Here is a 19557-nt window from a genome sequence, read left to right as displayed (position 1 = left end):
AGGCAATCCACTCACCTCAGCCTCCCAAAGGCGCGGGATTACAGGCTGAGCCACTGAGCCCGGCTTTTTTGTTTGTTTTTAAGAGACGTCTTGCTCTGGCATCCCAGCTGAAGTGCTGTGGTGTGATCATAGCTCACTGCAGCCTTGAACTGGGTTCAAGCGATCCTCACCCCACAGCCTCCCAAATAGCTAGGAGTACAAGCATGCACCGTCATGCCCAGCTCATTTTTAAAATTTTTAGTTGTTTTTTTTTTTTTAAGAGATTGGGTCTTTTTATGTTGCACAGGCTGGTCTTGAACTTCCAGTTGCTGGGATTACAGGCACGATCCTGTTTCCTGTTTAACCACATGTATGTTATTTTCATATTTAGAGGCAATGTAAGTGGTCAAAAGGTATCTAAAAAAGGAAAATGAGAAAGGCTATCAGAAACTTGCCACTGCTGAAAAGTAATATATTCTCTTGAGAGTTTTCATGGTCTTTTAAATTACATCCCCACCTCCATAGGCAAATTTACGTTTGAAATGTGTACTACCATATTAACTAATTTTGTGTGTCACCTCTAGTGAGAATGTAGGTTAAGGTGCATGTTTAATTCCTAGTTTATTTTTTACTTCCCAATTTTTACTTTCATTCATACTTTAAATTGTTGTTTTAAATACTCTGCATTTTTATAAGTAATTTTGGGTAGGTTGTAAGTGTACATGTGAAATATAGGGTATCTTAAACACAAATTTAACTGAGCTGTGACTAATAATTAGATTTAGGGGGTAGGGGGGGCGGGAGCGAGATCCTGCTATGGTTTGGATGTGGTTTGTCCCTGCCAAATCTCAAGTTGCAATTTGATCACCAATGTGGGAGCTTTGGGAGGTGGGAGCTTGTGGGAGGGTTTGAATCATGGGGGGTAGATCCCTCACAAATAGATTAATGCCCTCCCATGGTGGTGAGTGAGTTCTGGCTGTCCTGGGAATGGATTAGTTCTCAGGTCGTTTTTTTGGGTTTTGTTGTTTTTTTTTTGAGTTGGAGTCTCACTCCATCGCCCAGGGTAGAGTGCAGTGGCACGCTCACAGCCACCGTAGCGTCAACCCACTGGGCTCAGGCAATCCTTCTGCCTCAGCCTTCCAAGTAGCCAGAACTACAGGCGCGTGCTACCACACCCGGCTAATTTTTTGATTTATAGTAGAGATGATGCCTTGCCAACTTGCTCAGGCTGGTCGCGAACCTGTGGGCTCAGGCAGTCCTCTTACCTTAGCCTCCCAAAGTGCTGGGATTACAAGCTTGAGCCACTGTGCCTGGCCAAACCTCTTTTCTTTCTAAATTACTCAGCCTCTGGAATTAAAACTAAGATGGGCCCCAATGCCACATACTATCCAATGTGACCCACAATTTGAATAATATTTTCTTAAGGGCACTCCTTCAAAATACTGCCTTTTAAAAGCCCAGAGTACTTATTTTGAGTTTACAAGATCATGATTATTTAATGAAAATGGTGTATTGGGGCAACCTACCCTGCATTAAAATTTACCAGACTGATGAGAGGAGAAAACCCAGGGCCAAGAAAAACTCCAGAATAGAAGAGAGCTGACACCCCTGTAGGCGCTGGGACTGCACTGGAGGATAGCCTTGTGTTTCCCCTGAGCAGTTGCCCCAGGGCTGTCAGAAAGGCACTGTTATCAGCTGGTGTAGTTGTTCATGCCTGTTGCCCCAGTACTTTGGGAAGCAGGGGTGAGAGGATTGCCTGAGCCCAGGGGTTTGAGACCAGCCTGGGCAACTTGGTGAGACCTTATCTCTACAATAAATAAAAAAACTAGCCAGGCGTGGTGGTGTGTGCCTGTAATTCCAGCTGCTTGGAAGGCTGAAGTGGAAGGATCACCTAAGCCTAGCAGGTTGAGGCTGCAGTGGCCGGGAGCATGCACTGCACTCCAGCCTGGGCGACAGAGTGAGACTCCAACTCAAAAAAAAAAAAAAAAAAAAAAAGCAGTGTTATCAATGGTGGTGATACCATCCTTTGGAAGTGGATGGGGGGGGAGGGGGCAGGAGCGGGAGCATGCTCTGGAATTTTTTTTGACATTTTTGTCACAATCATGGAGGGGAAGTGACCAGGATGCTAAATATCCTGTGTTCTGGATGGCTTAGTCCTACACAACAAAGAAAAATCTAGCTTAGACTCTAATTCCATTTATAGATGATCAAAAAGCCGTTTTCCCCCAAGTTTTCATACAGTTTTTTAGGATTCTAACTGCTGTTACTTACTTGTTCATTTGTTTGCTTATTTGTTTATTTAATTTTAGAGTCTCTGTCACCCAGGCTGGAGTACAGTGGCTTGAGTACAACCATCATAGCTCATAGCAGCCCCGACCCACTGGGCTCAGACCATCTTTCCACCTCAGCCTCCTGAGCAGCTGGCACTACAGGTGTGTGCCACCACGCCTGGCTAAATTTTTTTATTTATTGTAGAGCCGAGGTCTTGCCAAACTGCCCAGACTGGTTTTGAACTCCTGGGCTCAAGCAATCCACCTGCCTCCGCCTCCCAAAGTGCTGGGATTACACACGTGAACCACTGTGGCTGGCCCTAACTGCTGTTTAATTCAAGGGATGCTCATACATTATTTTGTTAAGAACATTACCAAAAATTGTTTATTTCAGGAAACTCAACAGTGATAACTTCTCAGTAGGATCTGAGTTGCTAATACAACACACTTTACTGCCTCTATATGTAGCTGTTGCATTCACATTCATTCTGTGTATAGGAATAGGCAGGGGTCCCCAACCTCTCCCTGGGCTGGGGACTAATACTGGTCCACAGCCTGTTAGGAGCCAGGTCAGCACAGCAGGAGGTGAGTGTGAGGGGGCGTGGGGAGAGCAGATCTCTGCCTTCTGTCATATCAGCTGCATTAGAATCGCATAGGAACGCCATCCTTATTGTGAACTGTGCATACGAGAGATCTAGGTTTGCATGCTCCTTATGAGAATCTAACGCCTGATAATCCTCTCCCCCCACTCCCACCTTCCCAGTTCATGGAAAAATTGTCTTCATGAAACTGGTCCCTGATGCCAAAAAGGTTGGGGACCTCTAGGTATAAGTATCTAACTTAATTGAATCTTCTAGTACAGTTGTGCCCAAGCATGCACATATTTAAACACATGTTATTTTATAACAAAATCCTTTTTATTTCTCCCCTTTTATCTTATAGTTAAGGTATGTTTAGGTGGGTTATATTATCTATGAATTTCATTCTAGGGTAGTAAAGAGGGGAGGAGTTAGAGTATTTGCTATTTTTATAAAAAGAGGGTTGAGGTGACAAGAGTTGAGAATCATTGGTTTAGAGTCCAGAGATCATGTGAAAACAGAACTTGGAAAGAAGTCCTGAACACTTTTGTTAACCCCAAACCAGGTCCACTGTGCACACATACTCCTCTCCCCCATAAGGCTGCTGTGTCTTGATCATAGCAATCACCGTATGGTCCCGTACAGCTTATTCTAAGCCATTATGTGCCAGTATCAGTTTTCTGAGTTGGGATGAGGGCTGTAGCCTTAGTAGGAGGAAGAAGATATACCCCTCTGGTATTCACCCGAAGGCACACTATATTTTCAAGATACATAAGTGTCAAAATTTATTAAAAGAATTTATATCTATACATATTGTGATCTGACCACATGTCTGGAGGTTCTTTGGAGCCACATTAAAAAGGGGAGTATAGGCCAAGTGTGGTAGCTCAAGCCTGTAATCCCAGCATTTTGGGAAGCTGAGGCAAGTGGACTGACTGAGCCCAGGGGTTCGAGATCAGCCTGGGCAACTTGGTGAGACCTCATCTCTACAATATATCAAAAAAATTAGCCGGGCACGGTAGTGTGTGCCTATAGTTCCGGCTACTTGGAAGGCAGAGGCAGAAGGATCACCTGAGCCCAGCAGGTCAACGCTAGGGTGGCCATGAGCATGCCACTGCCCTCCAGCCTGGGTGACAGAGTGAGAAGAGTCTTGCTCACACACACACACACACAAAAGGAGGGTACAGGGTAAAGGAAGCAAAAAGAAAGAGTATTTTTATTATTATTATTATTGAAGAATCCACTACTATGACTGTTACAAAACCTAGGCTCAGTTAACAGTGATGAATTCTGGAGGTAATGGCATCCCACTCTGGATTATTTGGTTATAATCCCTCTTTTCTCTTGACCTCAACTGAAAACCCAGACTCATGGGGCTTCAATCCCTGCTCTCCTTTTCCTGGAAAATAAATGGCAAAGCCAGTTACATAGGAGACTTTTTTCAAAGGAGAAAAAGACTTTGTCTTTCCGGAAGACACACCCTCCACTCTGCTTTATGAGGCATATAGCAGCCTCATGGACAGGTTGAGGCCTGCACAGGCGTCAGTGGAGATAGGGGGAGGAAAGTCGGGATGGGATCATCTCCCGCTTAAATAGGCTAGGGTAGAAGGACAGGTTATTTCACAGTTTGAATCCTGCCAGACTCAAACCTAATACCAGTGAAAGGAGTTCTGGTTTAATGCTTCACCTGGGAATTTTCAAGCTCTCTGCTCTACCAAGGCCTTGGTGCACAGAAAGCCTAAGCCACCCCATTCCCCACCTTGCTTCTCTCCTTGCTCATCCATATAATGTGGCAGAACAGAACGTATGAAAACCTTGGGTTCCAGTGGGAAAAAACTTCACAGAGTGACATGGAAGAGTCACAGGCAACCAATCAGGACTATGAACAAGGCCTGGGTTGGTGTTAGCTGGGTGTTCACTCCACCAGTGTCAGATACCCAAAAGACGTCTTAGGGGCTTCAGACCGAATAGGATAATGTTAGGATTCATGTTATGCTGTAGCCAAAGGGCAAAGAGCATTCTTTCCACCACTGGAAAGACTTATGTAGTGTCCAAGTAATTGGCTACTAAAGAGGGAAGCTGAACTAGAACAGTGATTGGGATCCTCCTAACTCAAGACCAGTCAGTGGCTCACACTGAAGGTAACCCTTTCATCAAGTACTCGATTGCCTGCATCATGGTGTTTTATTTCTGACTGGCCAGCCTTAGCCCAGTCCCAGGAGAGAGAAATCTAGATAATGAAGCCAAGCAACACATGAGGCTCTGGGCCCAAATAACTGTACACTGTTTATTGAGAACACCCGTAGATGGGAAGGAGGGATGCCCCGTACCGCATCATGGCCACCACTGGCTGGGAGCTGGGCCCAGAGAGTGCTGGCAGAGCTGGGGGTTGGGCTTCCCATGACTCACTGACAATCCCAGAGGGTGGGAGGAATGAGAGGAACAGGCTCAAGAGCCTGGAACCATGCTGCAAATGGGGACCGACTGGCCTTTGCCTTTCAAAAACAGGGTTAGGGGAGGGGGACTACCAGAAAAAAAAAATAGAAACTCTAAGATTTAAAAAAAAAAAATAGTCCTCCTGTGCATAACAAGACAGCATCTGCTCTCCAGGGCCCGAGACTGGCAGCAGGGGCCTCAGGCAGGCAGGCAGGCCAAAAGCCTCCAGGGAAGATCAGTGGTTTGGCTGAGACAGTCAGCTGCACATAACTGGCCAGTCACGAGCACCCAGCAAAACTTTATCCATGCTCCGGCAGGACAGGAAAGCACCCAGCCCCTTGGGAATATACAAATATTTACCATATTCTCTTTGCTTGTTATAAAAACAGTTAAGAAAGCTTACAGCAGATTATTTACAAACAGTATCCTGGGATATGAAGGCAGAGGTGTGCTGGCTTGGAGGATGGGGTCTGTTGGGGCCAAGCAGCCACAGCAGCCCAGAGGGTCCCAGGCCGGGCCCTCTCCCCAGGCTCCAGGCTTTTTGCAAGGCACTGGACTCTGCTACTGAGAAAGGTTTAATTCTTCTTGTGGAGGAACTTCATTTTGTTGCCTGTGGGCCAGAGACAGCAAGGATGAGAATGTTTCAATGTCATCTCCAACTTCCACTCCCTCTCTGTCTTGCAGCCCTAACCCTCTCAGTGGGAGAGAAAAGATTAGAAAGACTGGATTATAGCTGTGATAGATCTGATCCAGGATAGTGAAAACACTCAAGAGTTCTAATTAGGGAACTGCCATTACTCACTGTGTGGCTTTGGGCAAGCCACTTAACCTTGTTGGCCTCAATTTCCCTATAAACTGAGACGTGCTATGATTCTGTGATCTGGCTGGCAGAGCTCCTTGAAGGGAGTGGAGCTTTGCAGGAAGGGCACTTAGGCACCCCTGCTTTTGTAGACCCCGTATAGCCAAGAGGAATGCTCAGTGGCTCTAATGGCCCTCATATTCACTCAGGAAGGAGTGCACACAAAAAGACTGGACTTGTGTGAGAACCTGAGATTTCTCTTTGTTCTGCAGTTTGATAAATACAGTCGGTCCTTCATATCCATGGGTTCCACATCCATGGATTCAACCAACCATGGATCAAAAATATTTGGGAAAAAAATGAACGGCTGCATCTGTACTAAACATGTACTGACTTTTTTCTTATCATTTGTCACTAAATATAGTATAGCAATTACTTACATAGCATTTACATTGTATTGACATTACAAGTAATCTAGAGATGATTTCAAGTATACAGGAAGATGTGCATAGGTTATATGCAAATACCACACATTTATATAAGGGACTTGAGCCACAGATTTGAGCATCCCATGGATACTGAGGGAAGACCGTGCTGTGCTACATGCCCTTGGAACACTGGCTGGGAACCTTTTCTTCACCAAGGCATCCCCCCCGTTCTGTCTGTAGCCCCCACAGAAACACCGATTGGCATTGATTTAGGGTATTTGGGGGCACAGATCTCTCTCTTCTTGCCCAACATCTATCTCACCAGTAACAAGGCTACTTACCCAAACCTCGGAGAAACTTATTCATTCCACTCTGCTCAGTGTCTGGGAGTTCCTCTAAATACTGCTCTACTCGCTGCTCAAAGAGGCCTGAGTAAAAAGAGAAACAGGAACAGGGAAGAGAACAGTCACCGGAGGAAGGGACCTATATGAAAGAGACCATGGGGCACAGATGCCAGAAAAGGAAAAACTAAGCATCTGGGATTATAATTTATAGGAGCATCTTATTAGAGTTCAGACCAACTCATCAAAACTATCATTCGAAGCTGGGCGTGGTGGCTCATGCCTGTAATCCCAGCACTTTAGGAAGCTGAGATGAGAGGATAGCCTGAGCCCAGAGGTTCGAGACCAGTCTGGGCAACTTGGCAAGACCTCGTCTCTACAATAAATCAAAAAAATTATCAGGGTGTGATGGTGTGTGCCTGTAGTTCCAGCTACTTGGGAGGCTGAGGCAGAAGGATCACCTGAACCCAGCGAGTTGAGGCTGCAGTGGCTGTAAGCATGCCACCACACTCCAGCCTGGGTGACAGTGAGACTCCAAATAAAAAAAAAACAAACAAAACAAAAAAACTATCATTCGTGACATCTTGTGGTGTTCACTGTTGATGGTCAAGAAGCCCCCGATACCCAGCCTCCAGGCACATTCCTGAGCTACATTATAGTGACGATGCCACTCTTCACTTCAGGGCTGCCCCAAGTGGACACCTCTAGCTTCTTTGAGACTACCCTACCATGTTTTTTCAAGAAGGTTTGTTCCACTAAAGGGATAGTATCAGTGGAGAGAAGACATAATAACCATGAGGCTAGACAGAAAGATTTTGATGGACTGATGAAACAACTGAAGATAAGATAGCCACCTGCCTTAGATAGGGACTGCTGCCAAACCAGGACAGCTAGCCCATCCTCTTTAAGGGACCTCCCAATCCCGAGGTTCTCAGAACCCTTCATAGTGCTCAGTCTGGTCTTTGTCTCTGAAGAAGAAGGGTGTCTGAGAAGGGTGGGCAGGCAAGGGCATGCTGCTCTTGGAGAGAGATGAGTCCACTCTCAAGTCACATGGACCCAGCCTATGCACTGCCTTGTGGAAGCACTTGCTGGACAGGAGAAAAGCTCTCTTGGAAGTTTCTAACTGAAGAAAATGGAGTTGAGAGGCCGAGCCATGGCTGGTGCCTAAGAGTTTCCATCACAGTTCCTAGTTATTCAGCCCTGCTGGTGGCAGAAAAGTTAGAGAAGAGGTCCACAACCCGCAACTCCAAGCCTTACCCTTTGCCCGACACTTTCTTAGCTCCCTGTCTTGGATGAAGCCAGCAAACATCTGAGACTCCATGAAAACCTCAAGAAAACGGCGGATGCTTTTGGAAGCCACAGACTTGCGGAAGGCCTCCCGCTGAAAGGCCCTCTCCCCCTTCTCACTCTGAGTCAGAAAGAGGGAGTAGTGTCCAACAGTCTCCACAAAGAACCGGATAAACACCTCCGACACCAGCCCATTGAGGGTATTACATTCTGGAAGGGAAAAGAAAATCTTTGAGAGGTTCAGGTCAAGAGCCTGCAAGGCCTTCCCCAGTCTCTGGCTGGTATAGTCTTCCTCTCCCCAGCAAAACTTTGGCCAGCACTACTCTTCTGTTCTTGATACTTTACCTCTCATGCTCACGGGCTTATAACTAGTCCACAACCTTCTGGAGGTCAGAAACTATGATCTGAACATGCAAGTTGGCAAACAATTGCTGGATGAATGAAAGTAGAAATCAGAGTACCACTTTCCTCACATCCCTCACCCTAAGTGATTTTTCTGGCTTCCCAGGAAGAGGAAGTTTCTTCCATCTCCTATAATGGCTTGAGGCAGGGCCCAAGAGGGAGAAATAAGTTTCCTATCTGTAAGAAGAGTCTTTGCCACACCTCCTGGTGTAGAGAAGGTGCTAGAGTGAGACCAAGGTTCTATACCCGGAGCCTCATCGGCCAGAAAGGGTATGGTGCCCAGAAACAGTCCTGGTCCTAGAAGGCCCAGCCCAGAGCAGGGGGTTTCTGGACCAGAGCTGATTCTGCCTAGGCAGGCCTCCCTCACCATCATCGGAGTCGCTGTCAGAGTCCTGGGAGATCAGTTCATTCTTCCTCTCTAGAGCCTGCTCCAGAGCTGCCTGTAACTTCCTAGGTAACAACGTGTCCTCATCATCCATCTGCAGGAGAAGGAAAACACAGTGATACAAATAATAGGTGACACTGAGCATTTACTATGTGCTAAGACCCGTTTGAAGAGTTTAAACATATAATCTCATTTAATTCTCCCAATAGCCCTGATAATTATTATCAACCTCATTTTAGCATGAACTGAGGCAGAGAGAGGTTAAGAAACTTGCCCAAGGTTACACAGATAAAAAGTGGGAGAGCTGGTGGTATTCACTGCCTGTTGTGACCAGGCCTAGCTGAGAGTTCCTACCCCCACCCTGATGAAGTCTCCCCAGTTCTTCCACCTTCAGCTCTAGGTGGGAAGTGCACTGGCTCGGGGCAGGGAGTCTCTCAAGTGGCCCAGCCAGTGTCTCAGGTCTGAGGTTAGGCTGTTGCTCCAGTCCCTACATTCTGTATCATGAGGCCTTGTGCTCGAGAGTCCTTGGCTCCATTGGTGTATAACAGACAGTATATTCCCTAGGGGATGGCACTGGATTGTGATCCTCTGTAGAAGGTAAGGAGGATTTTGATTTCCACGACTAACAAAGGCATTTTGCGGTTGACAATGACTGCAAGCCTGTACACTACACAACACTCCCTCATTATCTGTGTAATTGTGCAGCAACATTTCAAGGCAGGCGTCATCATCCCTGCTCTAGAGATGAGAGCACTGGTTCAAAGCAGTTTGGAGGCCTGCTTGGAGGGGTCAAATCTATGGACTTCCAAGCTGTGTTTTCCAAATTCTCATACTGCCTTCCTGAAGCAGATGATGCCAACAGGAAAGGCAGACCCTGCTGAAATCACGGATCTACGGCCAGCTTCTACCCACCCCTGTCTATTCTGCGAGTATGGGACCCAGAGACTCAACAAACAGGCTGGGAAGGTTGAATAGTATGTGTGATAGGGTGGGGGGCTCAGGAGCCTGAGTCTAACAAGTGCCCACCCTAGCACAGGCCGCTGTTCTGCAGCAACTCTTACCTGTCGGATGAATCGGTCTGATCCCAGATTCACCATCAGCGCCTGAGAAAAGGAATTATTAGCAACAGTGGCACAGAGCATGAGTCCTGCAATGCCCTCTACCAGACCTCCAGACCTCCCAGGTTCCCAGAGTCAGATCACAGGAGTAACTCCAGCCAGGCGCAAACCTCTCAGCGAGAGAGGATGAGAGCCAGTAGAGAGGCCCAAAGTCCACAAATAAGAGCCGACCTCCACCCCAACCTTTTTCCCTTCCCCAGCTGGTTCCCCAGGTGGCCTACCTCCTCCACAGGCAGCTCCTTCAGTTTGGGGAGGGAGCTGGAGAGCAGACCGACCAGGAAGGGAGTGGGGCAGCAGACGATGTCAATCATGGAGGCCGGGAGGACAGGAATGAAGGTATGCTGCCAGGAGAAGGGGTAGAGCAAGGCCACCACCGCATGGGAGCAGCTGGAGAGGGTACTAATGGGCAGACAACAGACAGAGCATCTGAGCCCAGGACCGTAGAGCTCACGGGGGACTTAGGACATCCTTTGACAGTAAACTTCCCAGTACAACGAAAATGCTAATGGGGTTCAGGGGCCTGGACTGGACCCTGCAGACTGGTGAAGCCCCCACCTTCCCATTACTTAGGGCCTCAGGGACACTGGTATGATCTTTGGGGATCTACCTACAAAGAGTCATGAAGATATGGAGCGACACTGAACACACAAAGGACTCTCTCTCTTACACACACACACACACACACACACACACACACACACACACACACACACACACACCACAAAGGGCCGCATGCACAGGCAGGCCTGACCTAGTGTGGGTGTCAGCTCAGGCTAGGAAGTACAAAGGGAAAGAGGAGCTAGAGTTAATCGCAGATCCACAGCACGTAAGAGCTGGAAGGCCCTCACAGGTCCACTTATCAATTCTGCATTTCACAGCTGGGGCCAGCAATGCCCAGGGTCAGTTTGGTCAACAGCAGCAGAGCCAGACACAAGCAGTTTTGCCCAGCGCTTCTTGTACTGCTCGCCCTCTTGCTTTCCATTCCTTTCTCTCCTCAACTGGAAGCACTGGTCTGACTGAGGAGGAGTGCAGAGAAATGTGACGGGGAGGTGGCTGACTCCCTTCTTACCAGGCTGAAGGTGCCCACTCTCACCTCTCCTCTCAGGCGCCAAAGCAGCCACAGTCTCAGTGGGCCATTCCTCTCGACCCAGGAGCCCCACAGGGCTGGCTGTCCAAGCCCAGTGACCAATGGGAGGCAGGGAGGACAATTCCTAGAGTGCTAGCTAGAATGTGAAGAAGTGAATGCACACCTCCCATGGATGCTGAGGGCTGGTGTGAGCACCAGTCAACACAGGAGGAACACTTGACCTAAAGGACCCCCACCCACTCACTGTCAGGGGGACAGACAGAGGCCCGGAGCCCAGCTCATTTCCAAGCTGGACTTGCCCCCTGCAACCTCCTGGTTGCACCTACCTGAGCTCCACCTCAGCAGCTCCAGCAGGGATTCCCACCCTAGTGCCCCACCAGTGAGAGGACATGGGTCCTGTCTCTGATAGCCGCAAACCTCTTTTTTTTTTTGAGTTGGAGTCTCACTCTGTCACTCAGGCTGGAGTGTACTGGTACACTCACAGCCACCGCAGCCTCAGCCTGCTGGGCTCTGGTGATCCTTCTGCTTTAGCCTTCCAAGTAGCTGGAACCACAGGCGCATGCCACCATGCCCAGCTACTTTTTTTTTTTTTGGATTTACTGTAGAGACAAGGTCTTGCCAAATTGCCCAGGCTGGTCTTGAACCCCTGGGCTCAAGGAATTCTCTAGCCTCCACCTCCCAAAGTGCTGGGATTATAGGCGTGAGCCACAGCGCCCAGCTGCAAACCTCTTTTCTAGAAGGGCCTCTGGATGCTCACAAGTGCTTGTCAGCCAGGGCCCGGCTTGGCTGTCCTGCCACCCTATGCACACCCCAAATACTGTTGGGCTTTCTGACAGAGACACATGTCCTGGTCCTAAAAGTCCCTCCCCTGAGGAACAACAGCTTCCCACACCCCTGGAAGACTCGCCTGAAAAAGATCTGGAAAAGGGCTGTCTTGGGGATCACACTGATCTCCATAAGCCCCTTCAATGGGGCTGGGGCTTGAGAGGCAGAAGGCTTTGTACAACTTCTAGGGCCCATGAATGCAGAGGGAACCCTTCCCTCTCCACGGTATTAGAACCAGGCAAAAGGGACAAAGGAAAACCTAAAACACTGAGTAATGCGACATGAGCAGGCTGGAGCTCCCCTCCCCTCTCTAGTCACAGGCAGACCTCGAAGAAAGTAGAAAGGACATCTCTTCTGAGACCCAAGAATGACAAACCTTGAATACCAGGCCAGGCCAAGAGCAGGATCCTGGGAGATTTTGTCCCAGAATGGTCCTGGAATGTGCTCAGAGGCAGCTGCAACCACAGTAAACAATAGCTGCATTCATAGCCCCATGGGAGCTAAGCTGGGGGTGGCAGTGGCAACAAGGAGGCTGGGTGAGGGGATGGAACCTTCAGAAAAAGAAACCTTGGGGTCCAGGCTCTCTTAGGGGCCACTAAGGTCAGGACAGGCCAGAGCACCATGCCGGGCGGTCAGGGGCTCTGCTGGATAATAGCCATGACTGGCAGAAGCAGCAGGCGGGGAGCCTCTTGAAGCTGTCTCACCCAGCTAGTTCCAGCAGCGAGGCTTAGGGTCCCTTCACAAGGGCCTGATGGGTCATTAGAACACCTAGAACTGTAGAACACAGAAACACTGGGGTTGTGACAGGACCAGAGAGGGAGATTTTCATTTCTAAACCCTGGCACTCTCTGGAAGAGTCAGCAGCTCTAGGTTTTCATCTGCCTTCCTTCTCCTGGGCTGATGGTGAGCCTGGGCTCCTGCCCTGTTAAGTGCAATTGGGAGCCCATTTCTCCTGCTCCTCTGATTACCCCCTCATACATACAGAGGGAACTACCCCAGGGACTCAAGACTCATTGGGGGACAAACCAGAAAAAGGCTTTTCCTTTACTCCCCTCATCTCAGCGCCTGACCTATGGCATACAGCAGGTAGCGTAATTAACTTCTAAATGACTTGATTAATTCCACCACCCTAGAGAAACCACTGCCAAGAACCCATCCTCTCCCCACTGTCCCACTCCCCACTATATACTTTTTTTTAACCTCAGCTGCCTAGAAGAGTCCCAACTTCTTTCCTAGTATGCCTCCTGTCCAGTGACCATCACCTTGCCATCCCTTCCATGACCACAACAAGACCTTCTTGGCACCCCTACCTCTAAAACCCTAAATGCCAAATTTAAAACCAAGACCTGCGATCCATCCAGCTCTTGTTTTTCCTAAACCAGTTCCCCTACCTCCCTGGCACCTCCAGGCCCTAGGCATCCTCTCCTCCCTGGTTTGACTGGCCAACTTTCCTGTAGCCATCCTCAACACCCTCACCTCATCCTTGTTTACACTCCCCAAGTGCCTAGCCCTGGGTCACTGCAATCAATTGCCTTCTCCAGGGGACACCCTCAACACTGGCTGGCTCAGCGCCCTTCACACTGTTTCTAGTCAGTGCCCTTGTCCCTTCCTCACAGCGGCTCTTCCTAGAGTTCATCACTCTCCTCAAGCTCAGCATCCCACAAAGACAGCCTTACTTCCCCCTCCAGAAAAAATGCGACCATCAGCCAGAAATCGCCTTAATTCTTACCTTTCTCTCTCTATATATGTCTGCACCTGCATGATCTTGGCTGTTGCAAAGGAAGGAGTGTCCCTCTTCTTCCCTCAGGCCATAGCCTCCACTGGGTATCAGTCTTGCCATCAGTGTGCCCTCAAACCCTGCTCCCTCAACCACCCTCTCTTCCCTGCGTTAGCTGACCTTTGACCTTATCTCACCACACACACACACACACACACACACACACACACACACACATCCCACATGCCAGTACCACAGTCTGGTATCCACTAGGGCTCGTAAGTACTTGTTGAATGAGCCGGTGGGTATACCTTTCCCTCCCCATTACTTCTCCTACTGGGCCTACCTGAGCTTATCTGCCACAAAAATGACCCGGCGCTCCAGCAGCAAAGAGGCAAAGATTCGGATGAGCTGGCGCACGCTGAGGCAGGTAAAAAGGCACTCAAAGTCCACGTGCTCCAGCCGGGAGTCCATGGGCCGACGCAGCTCCAACACCTGCAGAAGAACAGTGGGAAAGTGGGAGGACGTGGGCCAGGTGGGGGCCACCTTCCATCCCTACACAAAGCTAAGGGAGGCTAGTTTCCCCTTCTCACTCTCTCTTTTCAAAGGTCTCTAATCTACCCCATGATGCAAGAAGACCCAGACTCCCCTCAGACAACAGCTCTGCTCCCACACATCCAAACATCCAGCCTGTGGGGGCAAAGGGCTAACTCTGAAAATGGGGAAGGCTCCAGAAGGAAGGAGCTGAGGGGACTACCCATCAGGATCTCAGGGAGGGAGGAGAGCTGACTACTCTTACCGATAAGAAGTGGCCTCATCTGCAGGGTCCTTCACACTCTCCTGCCCATCTCCCCAGACAAAGGTCCTGGGCCACACGCTGACCAGACCCCACAATCCACCCCCACCCTCCAGGCCACAGGAAGAGCAACATCTCCATATCACAGGGCACTATTCTCAGCCATCTTTGGAAAGGCAATGCTGGTGTCCTTGTTGCCATGTCCCCTCCCTTTCCTGCTAGGAAGAGTTTCCTTCCAGAGGCTATGTTTATCCTGCCATCCTGGCCTTTATCTGCATCACCCTAAGTCCCGTGCCAGGCACAAGGAAAACACAAGGAAAGGGCTGGTCATTCTACAACCCTGCCAGGAAGCAGGACTGTCTTATCAGGGCCAGGCTGAGCCCTCTTCCCTCTAAAGGCTGCTCCCAAGATCAGTTACGGCTCAGAGAGTCACTTCTCTGGGGGCCGTCGTGGAGATGGAGGGTAGAAACTGACTCCAGCAGTAAGAGCAGGAGTAATTCCTGACACTTAAGCCGAGTCACAGCAGCTGTCTGCCCAGCCCCATCCTCCGTCCCTCAATGTCTGTGGGCATCATGGTTGCTGCAAGCCTCTCAAAACCAGTTCTCTCTTACAGTCCTGTGGTATCAGAGCTCGTGCTTCTCAAAGGGCTTTCACCCCCCACCTCATCTCATTTTGTCCCCAGTGTCTAAGCAAGTGAAGGAGTTCCAACTCCCAGCTCAGGATTCTTCCTTCTGGGCTCCAGAGAAGCAGCAACACGGGCACAGCCTGTGTAATGATCCGTTTACAGTCAGTCTCTCCTGCTGGATGGTGAACTCCCAGAAGGCCCAGTGATTAGCACGCCGCTGGGTATAACCCAAAAGCTCAGTGAATGTGGGCTGAGGGCACATCGTACCACAATGATGCAGAACCCTTTATACCTGGCTGCAGTCCCTGTCCCCACCCAGCAGTCACAAGCCCTGCATGCAGCCAGGCTCTGCTCTCTTGCACCCAGCTTCACACTCCTACTAGGCCCTCCCCACCCCCCAGGGATTAGGAATCCACACAGGCTGGATACATGCCCCAGGCCTCTTTTCATTCATTCCAGCCTTCCAGGAGAACAAGCTCCCCAGTGGGGCTGAAAGAGCCTAGTCAGGACAGAGGGAGGGTGTGGCTAACATCTGCACAGGGGGCAGGCAGGACATGCAGAAGGGCGGCCACACTCTTCCGGGGTAGGGAGAGGTCAGGGAAGCATCAGAGCACAAGATGCTGGACTTGGATTCCCTAAAGAGAAGAGAAAGGAAGTGCCTCCTGGGTTGAGGAAAGAGAAAGCTGTGAAAGTCAGAATGTCATGAAATGAGGCCCATGGGGTGGCCCGGGCCACATCCTGAAGGGTTCCAGACACGGTGTCAGGCTATCAGGGCAGGGTCAGCTGTCCTGCACCCCAGGTCATCCAGGAAGCCTAAAGTCCCCCTAAATGAGGATGGAAGAATGAGGCTTAGGGGAAGCCCTCACGGGGACCTCTTGCTGCTCAGCAAGCCTGGTATGTTTCTCTGGTCAGCCCCTCTCCCACCCTTGGCAACAGCTCCTTTACTTCTTCTTCCCTCTCCTAGAACCCAGCACCCAACTTTTACTCCCAGAGGATGACCCTTGCTATCTTGAGAAAATCAAAGCCACCAGATGAGAATCCAGCATAGACTAGCCACCACCCGCCCCTCCTCTCCTAACAAAAGCCAAGCCCTCCTGGAGTCATAGCCCCTCTTTCTCAGGCATCTTTTTTTTTTTTGAGTTGGAGTCTCACTCTGTCACCCAGACTGGAGTGCAGTGGTCGCTCCCGGCCACCGCAGCCTCGACCTGCTGGGTTCCGGTGATCCTTCCGCCTCAGCCTTCCGAGTAGCCGGAATTACAGGCGCGCACTACCACGCCCGGCTGATTTTTTGATTTATTGTAGAGATGAGGTCTTGCCAAGTTGCCCAGGCAGGTCTCAAACCCACAGGCTCAGGCAATCAACTCACCTCAGCCTCCCAAAGCGCGAGATTACAGGCTGAGCCACCGGCCCAGCTCTCAGGCATCTCTCACTTCCCTGGGGGCCATTCCCACCAGCATCCAAACAACAACTCCACATGTCCCTTCCACTGCTGCACCCTTCCCTGTTTCTCTCCACAGCCATGCCTCTTGAGAAGATGCCTGTACAGGCTGTTTCCGCTTCCTCACCCCCACTCTGCCTGGGGTTCTGGGCCCCTGCACCCCTTCTGAAATCTGCTCTTGCCATTCCTCATGCCGACCTCTCGGTGGTGTCTGACCTCCCAGTCACTCCTTCCCTCGGCCCTCTCCTGGTGTTCCATCTCCTCATACTTCAGGGCTGCTGCTCCTCTCCTGTACATGTTGGGGCCCCACAGGACTGAGGAGACCCCTTCCCGGGCTCTCTTCTCTATCTCCCCTCTTTGCTACCCACTGTCTTCTCTCGGTGTCTCATGGATGTCCCTAACTTGACATGTACACAGTGGAACGCTTCCTCTTCCTCCTCATCCCCAGCTTCTCCTTCAGGTGCCCCCCTCAGTATATGGCTCTGTCATCTACCCTGTTGCTCATGCCAGAAACCAGGAGTCTGCCTTCAAGTTTCCATAACCTCCCTTTTTCCAGTCAAACACAAAGTGCTACTGATCCTCGTTCTAAGACGCATCTCCAACCCATTGATTTCTCTTAACCTTTTCTATGACACCTTAATCCAAGCTGGCATCATCTCTTGCTTGTACTGCTGCAGTTGTATCCCAGCTGGTCTCCCTGTTTTCACGCCAGCCCATTTATCTACGTAGTAGCCACAGTGAGCTTTTAAGACCATACATTCTGGCAGGTATGATGGCTCATGCCAGTAATCGCAGCACTTTGGGAAGCCCAGTCGGAGGATTGCTTGAACCTGTAGTTCAAGACCAGCCTGGGCAACATAGTGAGACCTTGTCTCTACAAAAAAACTTAAAAAATTTGGCCAGGTGTGGTGGCACATGTAGTCCCAGTGACTAGGGAGGCTGAGGCAGAAGGATTTCCTAAGCCCAGGAGGTCAAGGCTGCAGTGAGCTGTGATGGTGCCACTGTACTCCAGCCTGGGTGACAGAGTAAGACCCCAACTCAAAAGAAAAAATAAATAAATGAATGAAACCATATATCCAAAATTCTTAACTTGGCTTATAGGGATACTGTGAATATGTCCCTGCCTGCCAATCCACCCTTTCCACCAACTTGGCCCTTTCTTAGCTCTTTGAGTAGCACACACGCTTGCCCAACTATTGCCTTTGCATATGCTGTTCCCTCTACCTGGAATAATCTTCCATCCACGTCCTTCTCTTTGAATCTCTCTCTTCCCGCTTCATTTAGTTGCCTCCCAGTCACTACTTGGGTCTCCGGTACAATGCGACTTTCTCAGAGATCTTCCCTGGTCCCTAATCCAAAGCAGACCCCTTGTTCCACTCTCATCAGATCCTGTACTTTCTTTTGACTCTTAACACATTTAGGAATTATCTACGCATATGCACAAGTACTTATTTAATATCAGTATCATACTCCCACTAGACTATAAACCATGAGGACAGAGTTGTGGCCCTCTTTAACTTTTTTTTTTGAGTTGGAGTCTCACTCTGTCGCCCAGGCTGGAGTGCCGTGGCACAGTCACGGCCACCCCATCATCACCGACTGGGCTCCAGCGATCCTTCCACCTCAGCCTTCCAAGTAGCCGGAACTACAGGCACGTGCTACCATGCCCAACTAATTTTTTATTTATGGTAGAGACGAGGTCTCGCCAAGTTGCCCAGCCTGGTCTTGAACCCCTAAGGCTCAGGCAATCCACTCACCTTGGCCTCCCAAAGTGCTGAGATTACAGGCTGAGCCACCGAGCCCAGCCCCTCTTTAAATTTATGGCTCTGCCTCAAGGTCTGGCACTGTCCCTGGTTATGGTTATGAGAAAGCACATATTCAGTAAGTATTTAACAAATAAAGGAGGAAGGCAGGTGAATGCAGTTTCATCCTGTGGAGGAGCAGAGAGCTGGAAAACATTTACAGTCCCATCATTCTCTTTTTTGGTCCCTTTTGGTTAGCCAGGTCCCACTGCAGCCCCAGCCCATAGTCTGAGAGAAGAGGCAGCAGAAATCCCTACCTCATTACCAGCACCTGGCAGGAAAGTCTTCACCTTGATGGTCTTCCCTGGGGCTGGGAAGGGCGACTCCATGAGACTTCTCATGAAGGGATAGACCAACGCAGCGGAGATCCCACGCCGGCGCTCCACCTCGTCAAGGACCTGTGCCCATTGCCAGCAGCCCAGAGAGGAAGGGTGTCACGCCACTGCCCTTCCCCACTTCCCGGGCAGAGAAGAGGGCAGTCAGGCATCAGACCAGGCTAGGCCAGAAGCTGGGAGGCAAGACTGTCTTGCCAAGATCTTCACACCCTACTCTTCTGGTTTTCCTCGGGTGTCAGTGATGACTCTGTTCCCTACCTGGCCTTGCTTCAGTCCCCAAGAGTGTAGTAGCCGGGCAAAGGAAATATCACCCGAGAGTCGGCTCCCTGGGTACTCCTATGTTCCCCAAGGACTTGGGCTTTGCTCATGGCCCAGGGGGTGGGGTTGGGGGCTGTGACAGGAGCAGATACTACCAGCAGAGGAGCTGGAGATATGCCAGCTGGCTAGGTGGGAAGCCAGGCTTGGGAATAAGGAGGGAGTCCAAGAGCTTGATGGTCCTTGCTCCTGCATTTCCTTGCCCTTGCTCACACACAGGTGGTTTTCTCATCTAAGCTGGCTGCAGATACTCCTATGGGGTTGTCAGCTGGGAGGGAGGGGAGGGAAGCCAGCCAGAGTCTCTTACCTTGGAAAACAAGCCGAAGCAGCCAAGGCGGCTGATGACACAGTACACCTCTGGCAACCGGGGCCCTTTCCCACTTGGCTGGGCCAGGACAGGAGGAGAGAGAGACAGACACAGAGAATGCATGATTACCATATCTGGTTCCCTTTCCTTGGGAACTAGGGACTAAGGATGGCCTTCCTAGTGGGGGAAGACTTTAGGCCCCTTCTAAACCTCTTACTCATCCAGGCCCCCAAAGGAAAGGCTGCCACTCTTCAGGGCAGGCCCTCGCCTCTGTGGGGTCTTCCAGC

The 19557-nt window shown here is 50.1% G+C and overlaps 1 protein-coding gene across 4 annotated transcripts in view; it reads right to left on the bottom strand.

Moving 5' to 3' along the window:
• Nucleotides 1-5088: 5088 nt before the first annotated feature.
• ST5 (suppression of tumorigenicity 5) overlaps nt 5089-19557 on the bottom strand; it is a 114759-nt gene continuing 100290 nt past the window's right edge. For 3 of the 4 annotated variants that reach the window (XM_008054569.2, XM_008054572.2, XM_021710647.1), the window contains 9 exons: nt 19271-19348; nt 18571-18711; nt 13999-14147; nt 10245-10422; nt 9967-10008; nt 8888-8999; nt 8089-8328; nt 6832-6918; nt 5094-5873 (listed from right to left, as the gene is read on the bottom strand). In XM_008054569.2, the coding sequence (XP_008052760.1) occupies nt 5839-5873; nt 6832-6918; nt 8089-8328; nt 8888-8999; nt 9967-10008; nt 10245-10422; nt 13999-14147; nt 18571-18711; nt 19271-19348 (1062 nt within the window). In that variant the 3' untranslated portion in view covers nt 5094-5838. Of the gene's footprint in view, nt 5874-6831; nt 6919-8088; nt 8329-8887; nt 9000-9966; nt 10009-10244; nt 10423-13998; nt 14148-18570; nt 18712-19270; nt 19349-19557 lie in introns of all 4 variants that reach the window. The other variant, XM_008054570.2, reaches the window with a different exon arrangement.

This window comes from Carlito syrichta, unplaced genomic scaffold (assembly GCF_000164805.1).
Source record: "Carlito syrichta isolate Samal-C Ts95f unplaced genomic scaffold, Tarsius_syrichta-2.0.1 Scaffold296499, whole genome shotgun sequence".
Lineage (NCBI taxonomy): Eukaryota > Metazoa > Chordata > Mammalia > Primates > Tarsiidae > Carlito > Carlito syrichta.
Note: the sequence above shows the minus strand (reverse complement) of the source record. Positions and strands in the feature narration are given on the sequence as shown.